At 32.7% G+C, this 17,959-nt stretch overlaps 3 protein-coding genes across 12 annotated transcripts in view; 2 read left to right on the forward strand and 1 right to left on the reverse strand.

Moving 5' to 3' along the window:
• Nucleotides 1-9,230, forward strand: part of LOC124951429 (torso-like protein) — a 24,220-nt gene extending 14,990 nt beyond the window's left edge. For 2 of the 7 annotated variants that reach the window (XM_047499784.1, XM_047499786.1), the window contains exons 3-4: nt 4,217-6,026; nt 6,937-9,230. In XM_047499784.1, coding sequence (XP_047355740.1) covers nt 5,325-6,026; nt 6,937-7,332 — 1,098 coding nt within the window. In that variant the 5' untranslated portion in view covers nt 4,217-5,324 and the 3' untranslated portion in view covers nt 7,333-9,230. Of the gene's footprint in view, nt 1-1,267; nt 1,341-2,941; nt 3,775-4,216; nt 6,027-6,936 lie in introns of those variants that run through there. The other 5 variants (XM_047499790.1, XM_047499791.1, XM_047499789.1 and 2 more) reach the window with 4 other exon arrangements.
• LOC124951427 (tetratricopeptide repeat protein 5-like) overlaps nt 1-12,517 on the reverse strand; it is a 13,688-nt gene extending 1,171 nt beyond the window's left edge. The window contains exons 1-13 of one of the 4 annotated variants that reach the window (XM_047499782.1): nt 11,740-12,517; nt 11,361-11,433; nt 11,058-11,270; nt 10,619-10,969; nt 10,300-10,542; nt 10,181-10,234; nt 9,907-10,092; nt 9,560-9,732; nt 9,339-9,483; nt 5,706-9,267; nt 5,357-5,631; nt 4,580-4,728; nt 1-4,479 (exon numbers count right to left, since the gene is read on the reverse strand). The exon at nt 1-4,479 is cut by the window's left edge and continues 1,171 nt beyond it. In XM_047499782.1, the coding sequence (XP_047355738.1) occupies nt 9,148-9,267; nt 9,339-9,483; nt 9,560-9,732; nt 9,907-10,092; nt 10,181-10,234; nt 10,300-10,542; nt 10,619-10,969; nt 11,058-11,141 (1,356 nt within the window). In that variant the 5' untranslated portion in view covers nt 11,142-11,270; nt 11,361-11,433; nt 11,740-12,517 and the 3' untranslated portion in view covers nt 1-4,479; nt 4,580-4,728; nt 5,357-5,631; nt 5,706-9,147. The other 3 variants (XM_047499781.1, XM_047499780.1, XM_047499783.1) reach the window with 3 other exon arrangements.
• A 126-nt stretch (nt 12,518-12,643) lies between these two features.
• LOC124951866 (ubiquitin-like protein 3) overlaps nt 12,644-17,959 on the forward strand; it is an 83,553-nt gene continuing 78,237 nt past the window's right edge. The window contains exon 1 of the mRNA XM_047500873.1: nt 12,644-13,153. Coding sequence (XP_047356829.1) covers nt 13,124-13,153 — 30 coding nt within the window. The 5' untranslated portion in view covers nt 12,644-13,123. The remainder of the gene's footprint in view (nt 13,154-17,959) is intronic.

Here is a 17,959-nt window from a genome sequence, read left to right on the forward strand (position 1 = left end):
CATTGCCATTAATACTGAAAGTGTAAATAGTAATATCCTCGAATTAACACGTCGAAGAACTGGTATAGGTCTGAAAGCGAATAGCGAAAGTGGATCTAGTTCCTTCCGTTTTACTAATTTGGAGACTGTCATTTTCGATTTCACAGGCTTGTCGTCAATGCGGTTTAGTGAAATGGAAACTGTTAGGAATGAGGTCTAACATTAAATAAAAATTTATAATGATATCGAATAAAAACGTAATTTCATACAGATCGTTAGATTTGAACATTTAACAAAGAACATTACGTGCTAAACAATAAGAAATTTGTGTTACGTATTAGAAGAGCAAAAAACAAACATTTAATAGTCGATGTTGAAACGAATAGAATAATTCTCATGAAATTCGATGATTGTCAGTAACTCGAAGTATAATATACATTGTTGATATTCATTGTTCATAATTCACCGTTTACGAATATATCTGAGACATTTTATGTGAATTTATTGGACTACAATCGGAAACATCAGAAAGGACGTTATATGTCTTAAACCTTTTGCCGTAATCTCATGAATATGCATTATCACTTTCGTTTGTTGCGCATTGAATCTGGGTATGTGGAACGATCTTCCTTTCGAGATAAACCAACAAATAGAAGGAGCGTTACGTAAATTTCACTATATAGGCACATTTTATCAATGTGGTATACCACAAGTACGTATCTCCCCTTTCGATAACTTCCTTGTATAAAAAGTTTCTGTAAAAAAATTTTTTCAATTAGGTCTATAAAAATGAAATAGAATATAATTCAATTTATCGATCTTCTTTTATCATCGAAAGATATTATATATAAAATGACAAACGATTTTTAAATATCGTTTCAATACCAATGTTCAAAGAAATTCAATTATTAGATCGATCCAAAAAATATATATTGAAATTATATATAATGTTACATAATAGTGCAACATCGATCAGAAGTGCACTACTCAAAACGTAATGCACGATTATCGGTCATAAAAGGTCAATAGGACAAAGAAGGGAGGAGTGTTCGATAATGGCAAAGTTTATTCGATCTGGATCAATACCAAGTCAAATTAAATGATCTTTCGAAGAAATGACAAAATCGTACTAAGTAAAAGTGTTCTACAAAAGATATTTACTTTTAAATCGATTTTCGATTTTAACGATTTGAAACATTAAGTAGAAAATTTGTACTAATAATTATATCCTTTTCACTTTTGCATAGCGACGATTGAACAGTAAAAATCTTTCATTATTATTTTATAGCACAGATAATAACATCGCACAATTGGCTTTCGTGCTCGAAGGAAGAGGATTCAACGACTGTTCTTCTTTGTATGTATGTATGTATGTATGTATATATATATATATATATATATATATATATATATATATATATATATATATATATGTATATATGTTAGTAGATGATTTTACGAGTGAACGGCAGAAAATGTAATATCCGGGACCATTGCGACGATAAAAACGAAGCAAAAGAATCACTACGATGTACCATAAAATTGCTAACTTTTAACAAAATTTTTTAAAATAATATTTGACTTATTCCAAGTATCAAAACAAAACAAAACAAAAAAGTAAAAGTGACCATTTTTGGATACGTCTTCTTTCGCACAATTATATTTTACTTATAGTAAGTTAAGTTAAAGGAATAGAAAAAGAATATTACTTTAATAAAATATAAAATTTAAGCGTTCGAACATTCTTTATCAACATTAACTTTTATAATTGTTGATAAGTATGCTTTCATTTTTTATGAGTTTTTCTGACTATTAAATGCTGAAGGTATCATTTTTTTAACGATAACTTTTATTTAACATTACTTTAATACTCTTCATTAACGAAGATTATAAACGTTAGTAAATCTGATGCACAAGCAAGAGGTGCGTACGATGTGACGGATTTTAATTTTACTTTCACTCCCTTGAACTTTGCCCTCTTATGTATTTACTTAACATAAAACATTCAAACGTATTTAAATAATCATTCGTAAAACCATCCGATATTATTACATATAATTCGTTTAACCCTTTCTTTTCATATATCTTCTCTTTTGATAGAACCTTTTTGGATGAGAATCATACAATGGAGAATCTTATTGACCTCGTTTTTGACTTGTTCTTGACATTTATCAGCAATTAATATTATAATACAGGTTTTGCATTGAATTTAAATGTAATAGGAAAATATATATCACCATAAAACACGTCTCTTCTCTCGTTGAAAGACAACGATTTCCTTTTCGCGAGTTTTTATCGATGATTTTTACAATTTGTTTGTCTTGCATTCGCATCGGCTTATCGTCTCACCAATAGCCGTCTAATCGAAAAATAGTATCTTTACACAAGAATGACGGAACGTTCGTTTATGCTCGAGCAAATAGAAAAAAGAAAAAATAATCGATTGCAACGGTATTAATATTCTAGGTCTAGGATAAATTATGTCTCTGTCTCGGTAATGTTATATTTTGACCGTGATCAGTTTGATGTGTCATTGGATATATAATTTCGTAGACATCGCAATGTAAACATTTTCTCGAAGAACTCGATTTCTTTCGTAATATCCTCAATCGTTAAAATATCTACGCACGTGCTTCGATGTATTACATCTTGGTTACGTCACAGTATCAAATAGATATTAAATCATAAAATTTCTTAAATTTAATCGATATAAAATTGATATAAAGGTTTAACAAATTAAAATTTAAACACATTATATTATTATTATGTGATATGAATTATTATTGTGCGATATTATTAACGATAAACGATGTTAACTCATTTTAAATGTATTTTAATTTTTGCAAATAATCACATAGAAGCTTAGTTGTTATTCGTAATAATTTTATATTTGGTATATATATATAAAAAAAAAAAAAAAAAAAAAAAATTAGAAAAAATGCATTACCATATTTTTAATGTGAGATATTAAAAAGCAACAAATACGTCTTTGTATAGTCCAAGCCACCAAGCTTGACTATCACTTTCTGTGATAGGCTATCGCGAATAATCGTGTATTGGTCATCCAGAAGTCATCGAGGCAAGACGAACTCGTCGTAGCGCTTAGTGATAGCTAGCTAGCTGGCTAGTTAGCTTGGAAGAAGTCCAGGGCTGCGTGCATGACCTTCACATATTCTCGCGTTACGTGCACGTACACCTATAGTTTTCTTGGGATCGTCGAACTTTCTTATAGAAAGATTCAAAGATAATAATATTAAAAATAATTTTATTTATATTATCGCTATTCAAATTTTACGAAACAAATTAATTTTATCTCATTAACGATTTTTAAAAGATTCTCACGTTCGTCTATTCATAAATTATTCATGAATAAATTGTCATAACTCAAACAAAATCGATTATTATTAAATATTCAAATTTATCGTATTCGAATTGCCACGCATTTCGCTTAAACGTAATACACACACACACACACACACACACACACAGACACATATAACTGCCTAATCTATTATTTTCAATTGATGTCCCATGATATCTGTCGATAAGGAGCACAGATAGAAGCTTGTATTTCCGAATTATAAATTAATAAGCTTGGAGACGCTCGAATAATTTATGGCGTCATAAAGCGTAGTTGTAGTTCCAAGGAACGATCAATCGGACAATGCACTTGTACGGAAATGCGTAGATACATACACACACACACACACACATATATATATATATATATGTATGTGTACATAGATATGTATTGTATTATGCACTAGATGTATCGTCACCTGGTGAAGTAGTCAAGTGAGTGACATCGATTGTATTGCGTATTCGCTTGAATAATAATAAATATAAGACTTTCTATCAATGCCATCATCGATTCCATTGAATTAACTCGAAGGATACGATAGAGTTAAATGTTCGATTGATTAAAGTCAGGGCCTTTTTCTGATATCATTAATCAATCATCACGGTCATGGTAAATTTATATTAATTTAAATCTAAATTAAATTCTAATGTAAGCGATAAAGGAATTGAATGATGAACGTCTATGAGAGTATAAAAAAAAAATTAGAACAGATCGAAAAATCAAATACAATAGAGATCAATAATTTATACAATAATAATCATTAATTACGCAAAAAATAAAGAAAGAAAACGAAGAATTTTTTTCTCATCGATTTGTAGAAAATACTATAACGTTATAGTTGGAAAATATTTATTCTAGTCATGGTTACGTTCTCAGAGAATCATGGAAGCGAGACGGATGCACGTTGCCAGTTTGTAGAGGTTGAAAGAAGTCCAGAGTTTGCTGTTAACCTTCCTTCGAAGATCAGCGAAATGCGAGAAGGAGTAAAACGAAGAAAGGAAGAGGGATATACAAAAAGAAAAAAGATACGTATAAGCATGGGGAAGCCCTCGCGAAGCAAACTTGTCGTTGAGTAAAACAGGTGGGGATGAAGGCCGTTGGCTCCGTTCGTGGCAAATGCCTCGACAACGTACCTAGACCTACATAAACAAGATAACGAGTTTACCAGTCGTTTCTACATACATACATGCATACGAGTGCACATTGCAGCACATTGGAAAAGCTGAAGATGCAACTGACATGGTGTAACGAAGCTCGCTCAATCTTCCGCTCTTAGATCGTTGCTTTTTACTCCCTAGACTCTTCTCTGTTTTTCTTGCTTGCTTGTACCAAGAAGAACCTTAGTGCAAACTCGTCGATGTTGTACGATCAACGTTTTCTTTTACCATCTAAAAAAAAAAAAAAAAAAAAAAAGAAAAAAAAGAAAAAAGAAAAAGAAAAAGAACCATTTTCATTTAATTGATCTTTCAAAAATATCTAATTGATCAGCAATGTTAAATCAATCATAAATAATGATATATTTTTTCATTATTTAATTTTAAATCAAAGAACGCATATTAATTTTGATAACAATATCTCATGTGAGCAAACTAGCATACATTATAAAACAGAACACAATTAAAATGGTAACAGTTGTGCAAGAAAATTGCCAATAGTGGATGTACTTAAGTAAATATTTCAAGACAAAGAAACAAAGAATATTTTTGAAGACAATGCATCATAAACTTCTGTCAATAGTAAATAATGGATTTTACTCTTAATCTTATCTCTATTGTGTTAGCTCAACAAAGACATGAAATTTCTTAATCGTTATTAACATTTCCGAAGGAATTGAAATCTTCGACAAAATGGACATTTAATTAATTCGTTTCTGTTAATCTTGTCGAATCAACATATTAAAGTTCTAGTCTCTATATTAAATATAATATAACAAAAATGAAAAAAGAAAAGAAAAAAGATTGAACGAGTTCTTTTAAACGATCATATGGTAATGATAAATCTTATTTCAGATAGGACCATTTCCGGTGTCGATCCTCGCGAGATGTGGACGAGCAGGAGCATGGGTCTCCTGATAACGACAATGATCGTTCTGATTGGCGATCGAACGACGAATTCTCAAAAGCCTCGTCTTGGTGGTGCCGTAAACGTCTTCACTCGCTACGGTTACCTCAGCATCAGTATGAGGGTTGTGCCGCGTAACGACACGGACACTTGGATATTTCGCGAGCCAACTTTGGATGTCTTTAGGAATCCAATGGCGATGCCACCGAATCAATTACAGCAAGGAAAATCTATGACAAACGTATTCGATGGTGATTTTCACATGGAATTTTGTGACAACGTAAGACAACTCCTACAGGCATACTTCCGTGATTTCGCTTTCGAGAAATTAGAAAGACCCTGGCGAGCGTTCACTGGCAGTTGGTCCAAGGCCGCCATAGCTAGGCATCTTGGTATCAACTCGTCTTTCATCGGTGGTGATTATTGTTATGTCCTTGTACGGGTCGCCAGATTTCGAGATAATCAGAAATTAGTTGCCACTGCTGAATCTTTACTCCTTGATGAAGTTGTACTCAGGGAAACAGAAAACGTCACAGTTGGTGATACCTTTAGTGTCGTTAACTTCATCAGGAATTATGGCTCTCATTATATCGCTTCTTATATCACTGGAAATTCACTCTATCAGGTGAGATCTCTTATTTTTATCGATCGTTTAAGTCATCATTTTTTTTTAAGCAATTCGTAAGATGAATTAAGTACTTAGTTCTCTTACTTTCTTTCTTTCTTTCTTTCTTTCTTTTTTTTTATTACTTTTATTAAACATTTGCGTCATCGTGAAGACAACGTTCATGAAGATAATGCAGTAAAGTTTTTTTAATTTAAAACCCATTTCTATTTGCAATCGTACACGCTTACTTTCTTTTTAATAAATAATAAGGTCAACGTTATCGGATTCAGTTTGCAAATGATAATGTCTAAAAAACAATATAGTACCTTTCTCTCAATTTATTTCTCAACGTTCGACCTCGTCAATTCTCGCGAGAGGAAACTACTTTTATCCGATCATGCCATTCTATAGTTATTGAAACGAAATTACCTATCCGTATAGACCTTGCAAGAGAGAAAGAGAGAGAGAGAGAGAGAGAGAGAGAGAGAGAGAGAGAGAAAGAGAGAGAGAGAGAAAGAAAGAAAGAAAATGACCGTCCGCTATGGTAGTAAGGGAACAATTACCATTGTTCTTAGAAATGTATGTACACATATACGTAGAATAATCATTGATAATTAGTATCGATTAGATCTAAATATGCATCATTGGTTCTCCCACATTGTTTCTTCGAAATTAAAGAACTCAATAATCGAAGTGTATATAGGAATTATGTAATAAATTAAGATTTTCGATTTATATAATCCTTATTTACTTTTCTTTTTTGGAGAATAACGGAAACGAAAACACTTTCATTTAATAATTAAAAGCGCTTTTTTATCGATTGAATTGTCAAAGTTACGATATAGAATTTCAATTCATTCTATTACTCCTGAACACGAGTTCAATAAATTCTGAAATAAATTCTTTTTTTTTGTTTTTTTTTTTTCAGGTATTTGTTTATACCCCTCAAGTATATCTACGTATAAAAGAACGTTTGAAAACACGGGGTGTCTCGGAGCTTTCGACCTTGGAACTGAACAATTATTTCTCACCTTGGTACGCTGAACATATGGGTGCCATACAATCCGCTAGTGGTAATCGTTCAGTAGAAGCTTGGGCTGTCGAGAGACTCCGAGTACAGTATTACATCTTCTCGTATGCGAGCTTGTTGAAGCTTCATGGTGATGCGGCCTTGCTTAGACAATTGGATGGCTTGCTCGGAAACGAGGCACTGTTACAACTCCAACTTCGTACCTTGGCGCCAGTTTTTAAGGATTCGAAGAGACGCGAGTGGTTCCTAGAAGTGATCGATAATTATTTTAAGCTTTGGGAAGTGAACATGTGAAGAGATGATCAAATAGCGACTCGACGAGAATGCTACGTCGTAAAGAAAAAAGAAAAAAGAAAAAAGAAAAAAAGAAAAAAAAAAGAAAAAAGAAGTTTCGTTTCATTGTGATTCGCGTCCAAGTTAAGGACGTTAGAGGAATATGGTGGTACGATCTTCGAGATGATTCGGCTGATGATCGAAAACCGGTTCGGTGATTCCATGGATTTCCTCTTTGATTAAACGTTCCTGGAAGCCGTACTAAACTATATATTACGTACACTTTTCACGTATTTAGCCCAAACTGTTATTGTTATAAATAAGTATTTATTATTATAATCGTTAATAGAAAACATTTTTATACAAAAAGTTTTTCATATATCACAAGCGTTATTCAATAAGATCTCTGATCGGAAAACGCACTGATTGGAACGCGTCACATAGAAAATCGATCCATCGAATTAATATTTTCATCGTGATTTTCTTGAATAAGAAGGAACGAAAATGAGTTCAATTAGTAATGAATCAATCGCACTCGATGGATTGCTTCTAAGTTTAAAGATTTATAACGCGTTGCACATTATAACAGGCTATTTTCTGTTAAATAAAACAGCGGCGTTTTCCGTTTGATTATTTACCTTAATTCATTTGATATTAGGATTAAATTATCTGACGTAATTCGTTTTACGATTACACATGTTGGACGGTAATGATGATAATTGTTATCGTCGTTATTTTTGTTTTTTTTTTCTTTATATACGTATATATATAAATATATATATATATATATATACAAGAGAAAAACTTATTCTATTGGCACGATGAACCTACTGGGGATTAGATATTAGAAAACAATGCGAACTTTGTGATTTTACGCAGTTTTCTATTATTATACACGATTACTGCCGGATTGAATATGTTTTTATCGAAATTTGATCGTATTATATTATAGTATTTTAAATGATAAAAAAGAACGCTATTAACGCGTATCAATTCTCGTATATTGTGCTCTTTAAAAAGTATTTCGATAAAAGACTTGTATATATTGTTTATCGGTAGAATTATTTGTTGTACGTTTATCATACATAGATGGGTCAAGTTAAACTTATGCAAACTGTATAATTGTATCGACTCGATATTTAGATTGTCTTTAGAATATTGTGCTTTAAATTTTTTTCTCAGGTTACGGACAATGAAAGTATCTATACGTATATATTTTCTATAAAGAGTATCACTATTAATTGACATCTATAACAAGAAAGAAAAAAAAAAAAAAAAATACTTTCAAATATTGCAAAGTGACGTGCTTTTTATATCACACATATATTCAACGCCATCGATTATAGGACTCGGAGCTCACTGTGTGTTTTTTACCATGTAATCAGTGAACATTCTTAATACGATACAACATGATAATACAATAACTTAGTGTAACGTAAACATATCAAACATGTTTTCAAGAGTCTTCAACAATCAACGTAAATAATAGACTGAAAATACATCCTATAATACAAATACCATATGAGTAACTCTTTCTATTTTAAATGAAATGGATGTTTGTGCTAAAGTAATCCATCAAAAGTCTATAGTAAGTAAAGTTTCAACGTGCAACAGCACGAAAATAATTAAAAATATATAAAACACGTTATAAACTAATTAGAATCTTATTTACCGCAATATTGAAAATTATTACTCGCAAAGATCTTTTTTCCAAGCTTTTTCTAATACCATCTTATTTTCTTCATACAGTTAAATAAAATTTAACTGTATGAAATTACGATAATGCGGTAATTAATATTCATGAAATTATTTCGATATTTGCTTTAAAAATTTATCTCAGTCGGTCTTTTTAAAGGTATGTAGCTTAACTCCAGCTTGTTGTTCAATACCCAATTTTTTTCCATTAACAACTAATATGATAGGTGTTTCAACGCGTATAGATTTGAAATCAAAATCCTAAAAAAATATATAAATATTGATTATATCTATAAGATTAAAAATTTAATTGATTTATAAAAAATACTAACATAGTTCATGTAAGAAAACTTGTGATGTATCACAAAAGGCTCTGGAATAGCGACCGAATCACCTACCGTAACTCCTCGGCCCTTAGCTAAATTATATAGCGTAACGGCAATACACGTTTTCTCATGGTCAACAAGACAAAATGCACTAAAAAAGTAAGTATAAAATTTATAACATTATTTAAATAGAAAATATTTATTTTATCTTTAACAGAAATACTTACAAAGGGACACAATCGGAATCTTGAATCCAGGATACTACTTTTCCAAGTACAACTTTCTCCCTATTTACTCCAAGCACTATACTTTTCAATGAAGTTAAATCTAACTTTATAGATTTTTCACCAAATGTAAATGATCCACCTTTATATGGCCCTAAGTGTTTAGCATCCAATGCCTGCAGTTAATTACAACCCTATAAATTTGTATATACACTGCTTATATACACATGCTTTATGTGTATATATAAAATGAAACTACCTCAGTGTTACATGCATAATAAATAATATCAAATTAGCTATTAATAAGATAATATTTAAGAATATGTATTTTCCAAATAATTTTTAAATACCCTAATCATTTGATAAAGCCTTTTAGGTTTAACACGCCCATTTGTATTTACTAAATTTTGCACATCTTTTAAATATTGTAACAGTTCATCTCTTTTATTGCATGGTGTTTCCCATGTAGGATCCAATGACATTGCTCTTTCAAACGAATTTAATGCTTGATCATATTCCTCTTGATATTTTAATGCCTGAAATTGATTTTAAAAGATAATTGCAAGTAGATATTAAGAGATATATCATAAAAATATAATCAAATGTATAATTACATATACTTACAATAGCTTTGTTATAAAATAAGTCTGGATTACTTCTTGCTACAATATCTTTTTCCTGAAGATGGAGATGGAGAAAATAAGAATAACTTTATAATATTATTACCTATTATTATTACTTACTGCTTGTGCATATGCTGACATACAAAGACGTAAAATATTTGGGCTTTGTGCTATTGTAAAAAAAGATGACAAATAAGCATTTCCTAATATTGCCCAAGAGGTACCATCGGTTGTATCTAAACTGACAGAGTCTTTAGCATATTCAACGCCTTGTTGAATATTCTGTGCACGTTGTTCTGTGGTTGAAGTTGGTTCTTGTCTCAGTACCATGGATAGATTACGTAAAGATACTTTATTTTTACCCTATATAAATAACATAAATATAAATCATATAATAGAAATAATTATATTAAAGTATATTTTATTTTAAGAAACCTACATGAGATAAAGCACCGACAAAACAATTTTTAGCCTGTTGAATGTCATCATTCTTCCAATAACATTCTCCTAATTCATTCCAGGCTTCGGTTAAATTTGGTTCTAATTTTACAGCCTTACTCAAGAGTTCTTCAGCTTGAGGGATATAACGATCTACAACATTTAAAGCCTTCCCTTTCAAATAATAATACTTTGCCCGGCTACCATCTATTTCATAACCTTTACATTCATCGAATTTACTAATAGTTTCTTTCATTTCTTTCTCCACATCACTGTTTTTTCTAATAGCTTCCTTAATTAGATGATTTTCAAAATAATGATCCCGAAAGAAATAAAGAGATTTTACTTTTTCCTGAAAAAAAAAGAAAAAAAAAATAGATTAGAAAATTGTTATATTAAGTTATAATACATAAAAAAGAACATATTATAAATGTTCTTACTGTCAATGCTACAATGGGATCCTCTTTAACAGTATTTAAACTTTTTGCTCCTGCAACCACTTTATCGTCTATAATTGCAGACATATTTCTTTCGAGGAAATTTACAAGTATACAACAAGTTAGATATGTTTTATTATTTGTCAAATAAATATAAAATAATTTTCACGAATACTCATAATGTAAAATTGTGCGGATTGCTCCGTTATTTTCGAGCTGTCAAAACAATAATAGTTAATTTAAAAGGTTATGCGTAGATCGTACGATCTTATCGAAGATCTCCAAATACCAGGAAAGGTAGCTTACGCGTAATTTATCCGTACCGCTAGGTAGCAGTTCCATCGAAATAATCCCTTCTGAGAATATATACAACTAATTCCTAGAAAGTTATAATACGATTACTTATTATGAATTCTCTATTTTCTTCTTTTTTTTTTTTTTTTTTTTCTTTTTTTATACCAGCTTAAAGAAACACATTCGCTCCGTTCGACCAATGAAACTTAATAATGTAATTAATTATAGTGAAAAAAAGTGATTGAGAACTATTCGAAATAGAATGAGATAAAAGAAAGGAACATATATTATCCAGTAGCGTCATTCGTATAAATATATACGACGGCCAATGAAATTCCTCCAATTGCTTGCACGATCAATTTTTACCATTAGTAACTTAACTGATAATTACGTTCTTTGCCGATAGAGAGCGCGTCAGTCAATTGGCGCCTTCAAAAGAAAAATCGACCGCAGTTCAGACAGTTCCGGAGAGGCGAACTGTCGCTATATAGCCGACTAGTCGATGCTCGAGGCTTCCCTAGAAAGCTGCATCGTCTCGGGATCGCCATTTTATGTGTTTGGCTCTGACACTGGGACGGTGGGCGCGTGCGGTGTAAGGAGAGCGGTTAGAGGGAGCGAGAGCGAGCGAGCGAGCGAGCGAGCGAGAGAGAGAGAGAGAGAGAGAGAGAGGAAGATAGAAAGAAAGAGAGATAGAGAGAAAGAAAGAGAGAAAGAGAGAAAGAAAGAGTAAAAGAAAAAGAGAGAACGGTAAAGTGGAAGCGTAGGTAGTGAAGAAAGCGCTCCTCGTAACGTTGTCCGTCTCGATTAACAAGATGTTACCGAGGTATTTCGCGAACGATATGTGCAAGTAACGACGGACCTCGTTTCTGTCGTCGTCGTCGTCGTCGTCGTCGCCGTCATCGTCGCGTCGTCGTCGTCGTCGTCGTCGTCGTCGTCGCCGTTGTCGTCGTCGTCGTCGTCGTCGTCGTCGTCGTCGTCGTCGTCGTCGTCGTCTGGGTTGCCGTGGCCGTCGTCGTCGTCTTTGGCTTGTCGTTGCTGGTGAACCGATCGGAGGAGCGCGCGCGGCCAAGGGCCCAACTCGGATCGAAATGGTGTAGTGAGCTGTGTTCCGTGAGAGTGGTGTTTTTTCTTTCATCGTCATTATCCACTTCTTTTTCTCCTCGTTCTGCGATATAATATATATATATATATATACATATACACATATATATATATACATACATATATATATAAAGTACGTGTGTATATATATAACATATATACAAAGAGAGAGAGAGAGAGAGAGAGAGAGAGAGAGGAAGAGAGAAGAGAGAGAGAGAGAGAGAGAGAGAGAGAGAGCACTAATAATAATATTGGAATCGAGAGGAAACAAAAAAAAGGGGGGAAAGGTGCTCTCTTCTTCCTCTTTCTTAGGTTTTCTTTCTTCGTACGTGATATAATATACACTCTACACCTACCTCCTTGGAGCCAACTTTCGATACTCCTGCGAGAAGAGGAAGACGCCTTTACTTCTTCTTCTTCTTTTTCTTCTTCTTTTTCTTCATCTTCTTCTTCATCATCATCATCATCATCATCGTCCATCGAACCCTAAGTTTGCTGCTTCATCGCCATCAAACGTCGTCGTTACTCCTACTGTGCGGTACAGTATCCTCGTCGTCGTTATTGTCGTTCGTGCCATCTCCCGAAAAGGAGCGGGTGTTTGGTACGAACCACGGACGGCCTCTGGAGAGCCTCTGGATTTGTTGGTGGCACGTCAACCCTAAACGCGGTTTACCATGAGTTCGCGTAATATACCCTCGGACAAGGTGAGTACCTCAATATTTTCTTCATCACTTTATATAAATTTAATATACACATACACACATATCTATATATATATATGTGTGTGTGTATGCGTATATGTATGTATATGTCTGTTACTCTCGGCACGTCTTCGAATATGTCGACCGTACCCGCCCCTTCGCTCTACCCCCTCTTCCTGTTAAAGTCCTTTCTGCTCTTCATCCTTCTCTCTCTCTCTCTCTCTCTTTCTCTCTCTCTCTCTCTTTCTGTTTCTACTCTCGTAAAGATATTCATTCATTTTGTAGTGTCGACTTTGTTCTTCTCGACTTTACACCATTCTATTTCCCTCTCTTTCTCTCTTTTCTCCTCTCTTACATATATCCATCTCCTTCCGTTCTTTTCCCTCCCTCTCTCTCTTTCTCTGTCTCTCTCTCTCTTTGGCTGTCTTTATCTCTCTCTTCGTTCGAAGGTCACCGAGCGTCGAGGGAAGAGAAGAAAATTGTTTATGCGAAAAAACGACACCTGGCGCGGCAGATGCGCTTTTTCTTTGCGGAATTTAAGTATCTCATTTTTTACGTTTCCCCTCCCCCCTCTCTCTATCTCTATCTCTGTCTCTATCTTTTTCTCTCTCTTTTTCTTTTACAAATTTTTCTTTCGCATCTTAACGTCGTCCTACCCCTATGACTTCAACGTTCGCGCCGTTACTTCACCGGATGTCTCCTATCGTGACCTTATTTATCTCTCTCTTTCTCTCTACTCGCTTTCTCCAAAATGACGTGTATATATATATATATGTATATATATATATATATATATATACGTCATATATGTATATGTATATGTGTATATATGCACACGGTGTGGATTCTCTGGACGGAAAAAGTATTCGCGATATACCCGATTCACGAAAGGAGTATTATTACAGATGCTTGAGTGTGTGAGGAAGATAAAAGTCAAGAGAAATGGACGAAGTGAAAGAGAAAGAACGAGCGAAAGAGGAGAGGGAGAGGGAGAGAGAGAGAGAGAGAGGGGAAGAGAGTAAGAGGAAGAGAGAAATGATTAAATTGCGAATATATGCATGTTGAAAAAAGTGTAATTTTTCTTGCAATTTTTTCTTTTTACAATTCTAATATATATATATATATATATAGTATAATTTAAAAAGAGTTTATGAATTTTACAATATCATTTCTAAATGAACATTTACTTGATAATTGATCATTTCAAACATTTTGAGAATAGACATTACTACTGTCAATAAACCATGAAGGCATAAGTGATATGTTAATAGCCCATTGTCAAAGAAAACATTCATTACTTATTTACAGAACGACGACGTCGACGGCGACGAAGACGACGACAATGACGATATTTAGTAATCATATAAAAGCAATAATATAATCACTCGAAATTTTTAATTATTGAAGTACTTTAACGATTGGATAATTTAATCCATATGACGATAGAACTTTGTCGTCTATTTATTCTACATATTTCGACACGTATTATAGATATTTACGAATATAATTTCTAATATTATCGATTATTATTGATGATCGAATTTGATCGATCGCTAACTTAAGTATACCTCTTTTTTGTTTTGTTTTTTATTTTGTTTTCATTTGTTTTGTTTTCTTTTTCTTTTTTTTTTTTTCTATTTTCTTTTTTATGCACACTCGTAAAAACCATACGAAGGAAGGTACTTGCATCGTTTAAAAATGATAAACTTCTTCGACGAGTTAATCCGATCGATATCAACATAATACGATATGTCCATTACGTTGCATCGAATGCTAGTCGAGTTTTATACCCTATTATAACTCGCGTTCTAACATTACCCACGCAGACGTGGCCTCGCGTTTTAATGTAATCCACGAGCCTTTTCTTGTTTTTTTTTTTTTTTTTTTTTTCTCTCCAACTACTCTCCCGCTTTACTTTTCCTCCTCCCCTATTCTCATACTCTTCTCCTCCCTTTCGTTTCTGTTCTTTTCTCGAGCAGCCTTTTCTCTATGGAAAATGTTAGCTTTATTTTAAGCTGAAATACACTTTGACGCAGTTAGAATCGATTATCGCAAACCGCAATGCGTGTTATCTATGACACACGATCTATTTCAACTCGTTATTTATTTGTTTTTAACCATTTCATTCAGACCAGCTTACCTTCGTTATCCGTAAAAGTGATTACGTTTATGGCCGAATGTATTCATTTCATAATTTTACCGATACAATAATTGTATATAATTATTATTACTATTGCTATTATTATTATTATTATTATTATTATTATTATTATTATTATTATTATTATTATTATTATTATTATTATTATTATTATTATTGTTATTATTATTATTATTATTATTATTATTATTATATTTTGGAGAGATTTAGTTGCATGTACTATTATCGTTTTGCAATTAATGATCCTTACAATCATTACATGGTATGAAACATTTGGAAATAGGGAGGAATTATGAAATTAATCAATTCATTTTATAGAGAAGAACATATGTTATATAGTAGGTAAACAGATCAAACGAAGATAATGTAGATTGTGAAAATGACGATAACTGATGAAGAAGGAAATTTCAAGATGTCCGATCTATGAAAACTTAGTACTTGCATATAGAGAAGATGAGAATTGAAAGGTCCAGTTGGAGAAAGAAAAATAAAACTCGGGACTCGGTTGGTTGAAAAAAATTGACTCGACCGTTTTCTAGTTTAGACGATCTTTCTTTGTTGTGGTTATTTGTAAAAGCGAAGGAAGATATCGAGGGTGGAAAAGAAGGTTTTGCTTTCTTTCCATCGCTGGTAAAATATTGAGGAGAGAAAGAAAGAAAGAGAAAGAGAGAGAGAGAGAGAGAGAGAGAGAGAGAGAGAGAGAGAGAGAAGAGGCAAAGAGACTCATAGATCTACTTCCCTTTTGCTATCGCTGCATTTTACGATTCGATTTGCTAGAATCCTCGTTTCTAGTTTCTTTCACTTTCTTCTCTGTTATATTGTCTTTTAGATCAATGAGAGAAGGATCGCTTAGACGAAACTAATTATGCGAAACGGAGTACACGACAAAGCGATAGGTTTCTATCGAATCGAATACTATGTAGAGACACGTTATACCAACGATTCACCCTCCGGCATTATTCTATCGGAGACGATGCGTTACGTTACCTAGTCGCTTCGATTTTCTATCCTTGTCTCTCTCTCTCTCTCTCTCTCTCTCTCTCTCTCTCTCTCTCTCTCTCTCTCTCTCTCTCTCTCTGTGTCTTCTCCTTTCTCTATCTCTCCGTTCAGAATCCCTTTGATTTTACCTTCCATTGTACGCCCGAACGTTCCTGAAAAAACGTTTCGATATGTTTCCCTCTCTTTTGTATTGATCCTTTGTCTTTCCCTATTTTTTTTTCTACCCTTCATAAATGCAACGTGATTTTTATGTAATGCAGCACAGGTGTACCTTGTCGATATTTTAGTTTTTTTTTTCTTTTCTTTTTTGTTTTTATTTTTTCCTTTTCTTTTTTTTCTTTTTTTTCTTTTTTTTTATTTATTTATACGAACAATATTTATTTATACCTTTGTACGTATAGACTCACAATCGCGAGTAACAATTTATTTAACGATGTCGATTACGTGTTTTCGTACGATATCGATTCATAACAATGATTAATAAATAATTAGTAAAGATTTAAAACGATGAAAATTGTATATTCAAGGAATTACGTTTAATTCAAAGAAATTCGTGAGGGGACTCACGTAGCGAATGTTATCATTGATGAGTTGCTTATAAAATAGAATAGTGAAAATAGAAAAGAATTGAAAAGTTATAAGAGGCACGTTCCCTTTAGAAATTCAAAGTCCGAAGATATTCTTTTTCCGTTGATTTCGTAAAATAAATGTTCGTTTCTTGGAAGTGCGAGAGATAAATTCTATTGTCGCGAGCGCGCAAACATCGCGTATATGTACGCGAAAACTCCCACACGTTCGTCACACGTCACTTAATGCCAGTCTTCTTTTCTACTTCACGATAATGCTTTATTTCTCTCTCTTTCTCACTTCTCTCTGTCTCTCTCTCTCTCTTTTTCTTTTATCTTTTATCTTCTCTTTTTATTTATTTCTTTTTTTCTCTTTTTTTATTTTTCTTTTTTTAGATATTATTTATAACATTAGTAAGATTGAGTAGAATTTAAATGGTAATTATCGACGATGATCGGATAATGAAATATCGAAGAATATTAAGTTAAACGTAAAAATATCTTTTGAAGTTCCTTTCATTAAAAAATAATTGCTTGGAAGATTCTTTTTTTTTTTTTCTTCTTTATTTGAAATGTTACTGGATTTTTTATAGAAAAATATATTGACGTTTTATAGAAAATTATCTCTCTCATTAATTAACGATCACGAGTTTAAAAAATATTTCCGTTCTGGACCGTTCGATGCATCCTGAAAAAAGTCAGTTGCTTTTATTCGTCAAATATTCTGATACGTACTCGTTTGTGTCATTAGCAGCATATTCGATAAGCTCGGATTCTAGTTTTTTTCGTATTTAATTCGAATTCGTAACGAAAACTACATTTTCCACATACCCCGCTTTTGAAATCGTCCTTTTTTTCTTTTTTTTCTTTTTGTTTCTTTTTCTCCATTTCGTTTTTCATCCCGTATTGGCAGACCCGAGTTTCCAAAGCCTTCTGTTAAATCCACTTTCGGGAAAGATTTGCATTTAAAATATGCAAACTAATTGAAATTATTTCAATTGATTTCGATTTATCGTATCGACGATTCATCATTTTTATCATTTCGTCTTCTCATTCATCTTTCTCTTGTTTTCTATATCAAAA

Source organism: Vespa velutina, chromosome 9 (assembly GCF_912470025.1).
Source record: "Vespa velutina chromosome 9, iVesVel2.1, whole genome shotgun sequence".
Classification (NCBI taxonomy): domain Eukaryota; kingdom Metazoa; phylum Arthropoda; class Insecta; order Hymenoptera; family Vespidae; genus Vespa; species Vespa velutina.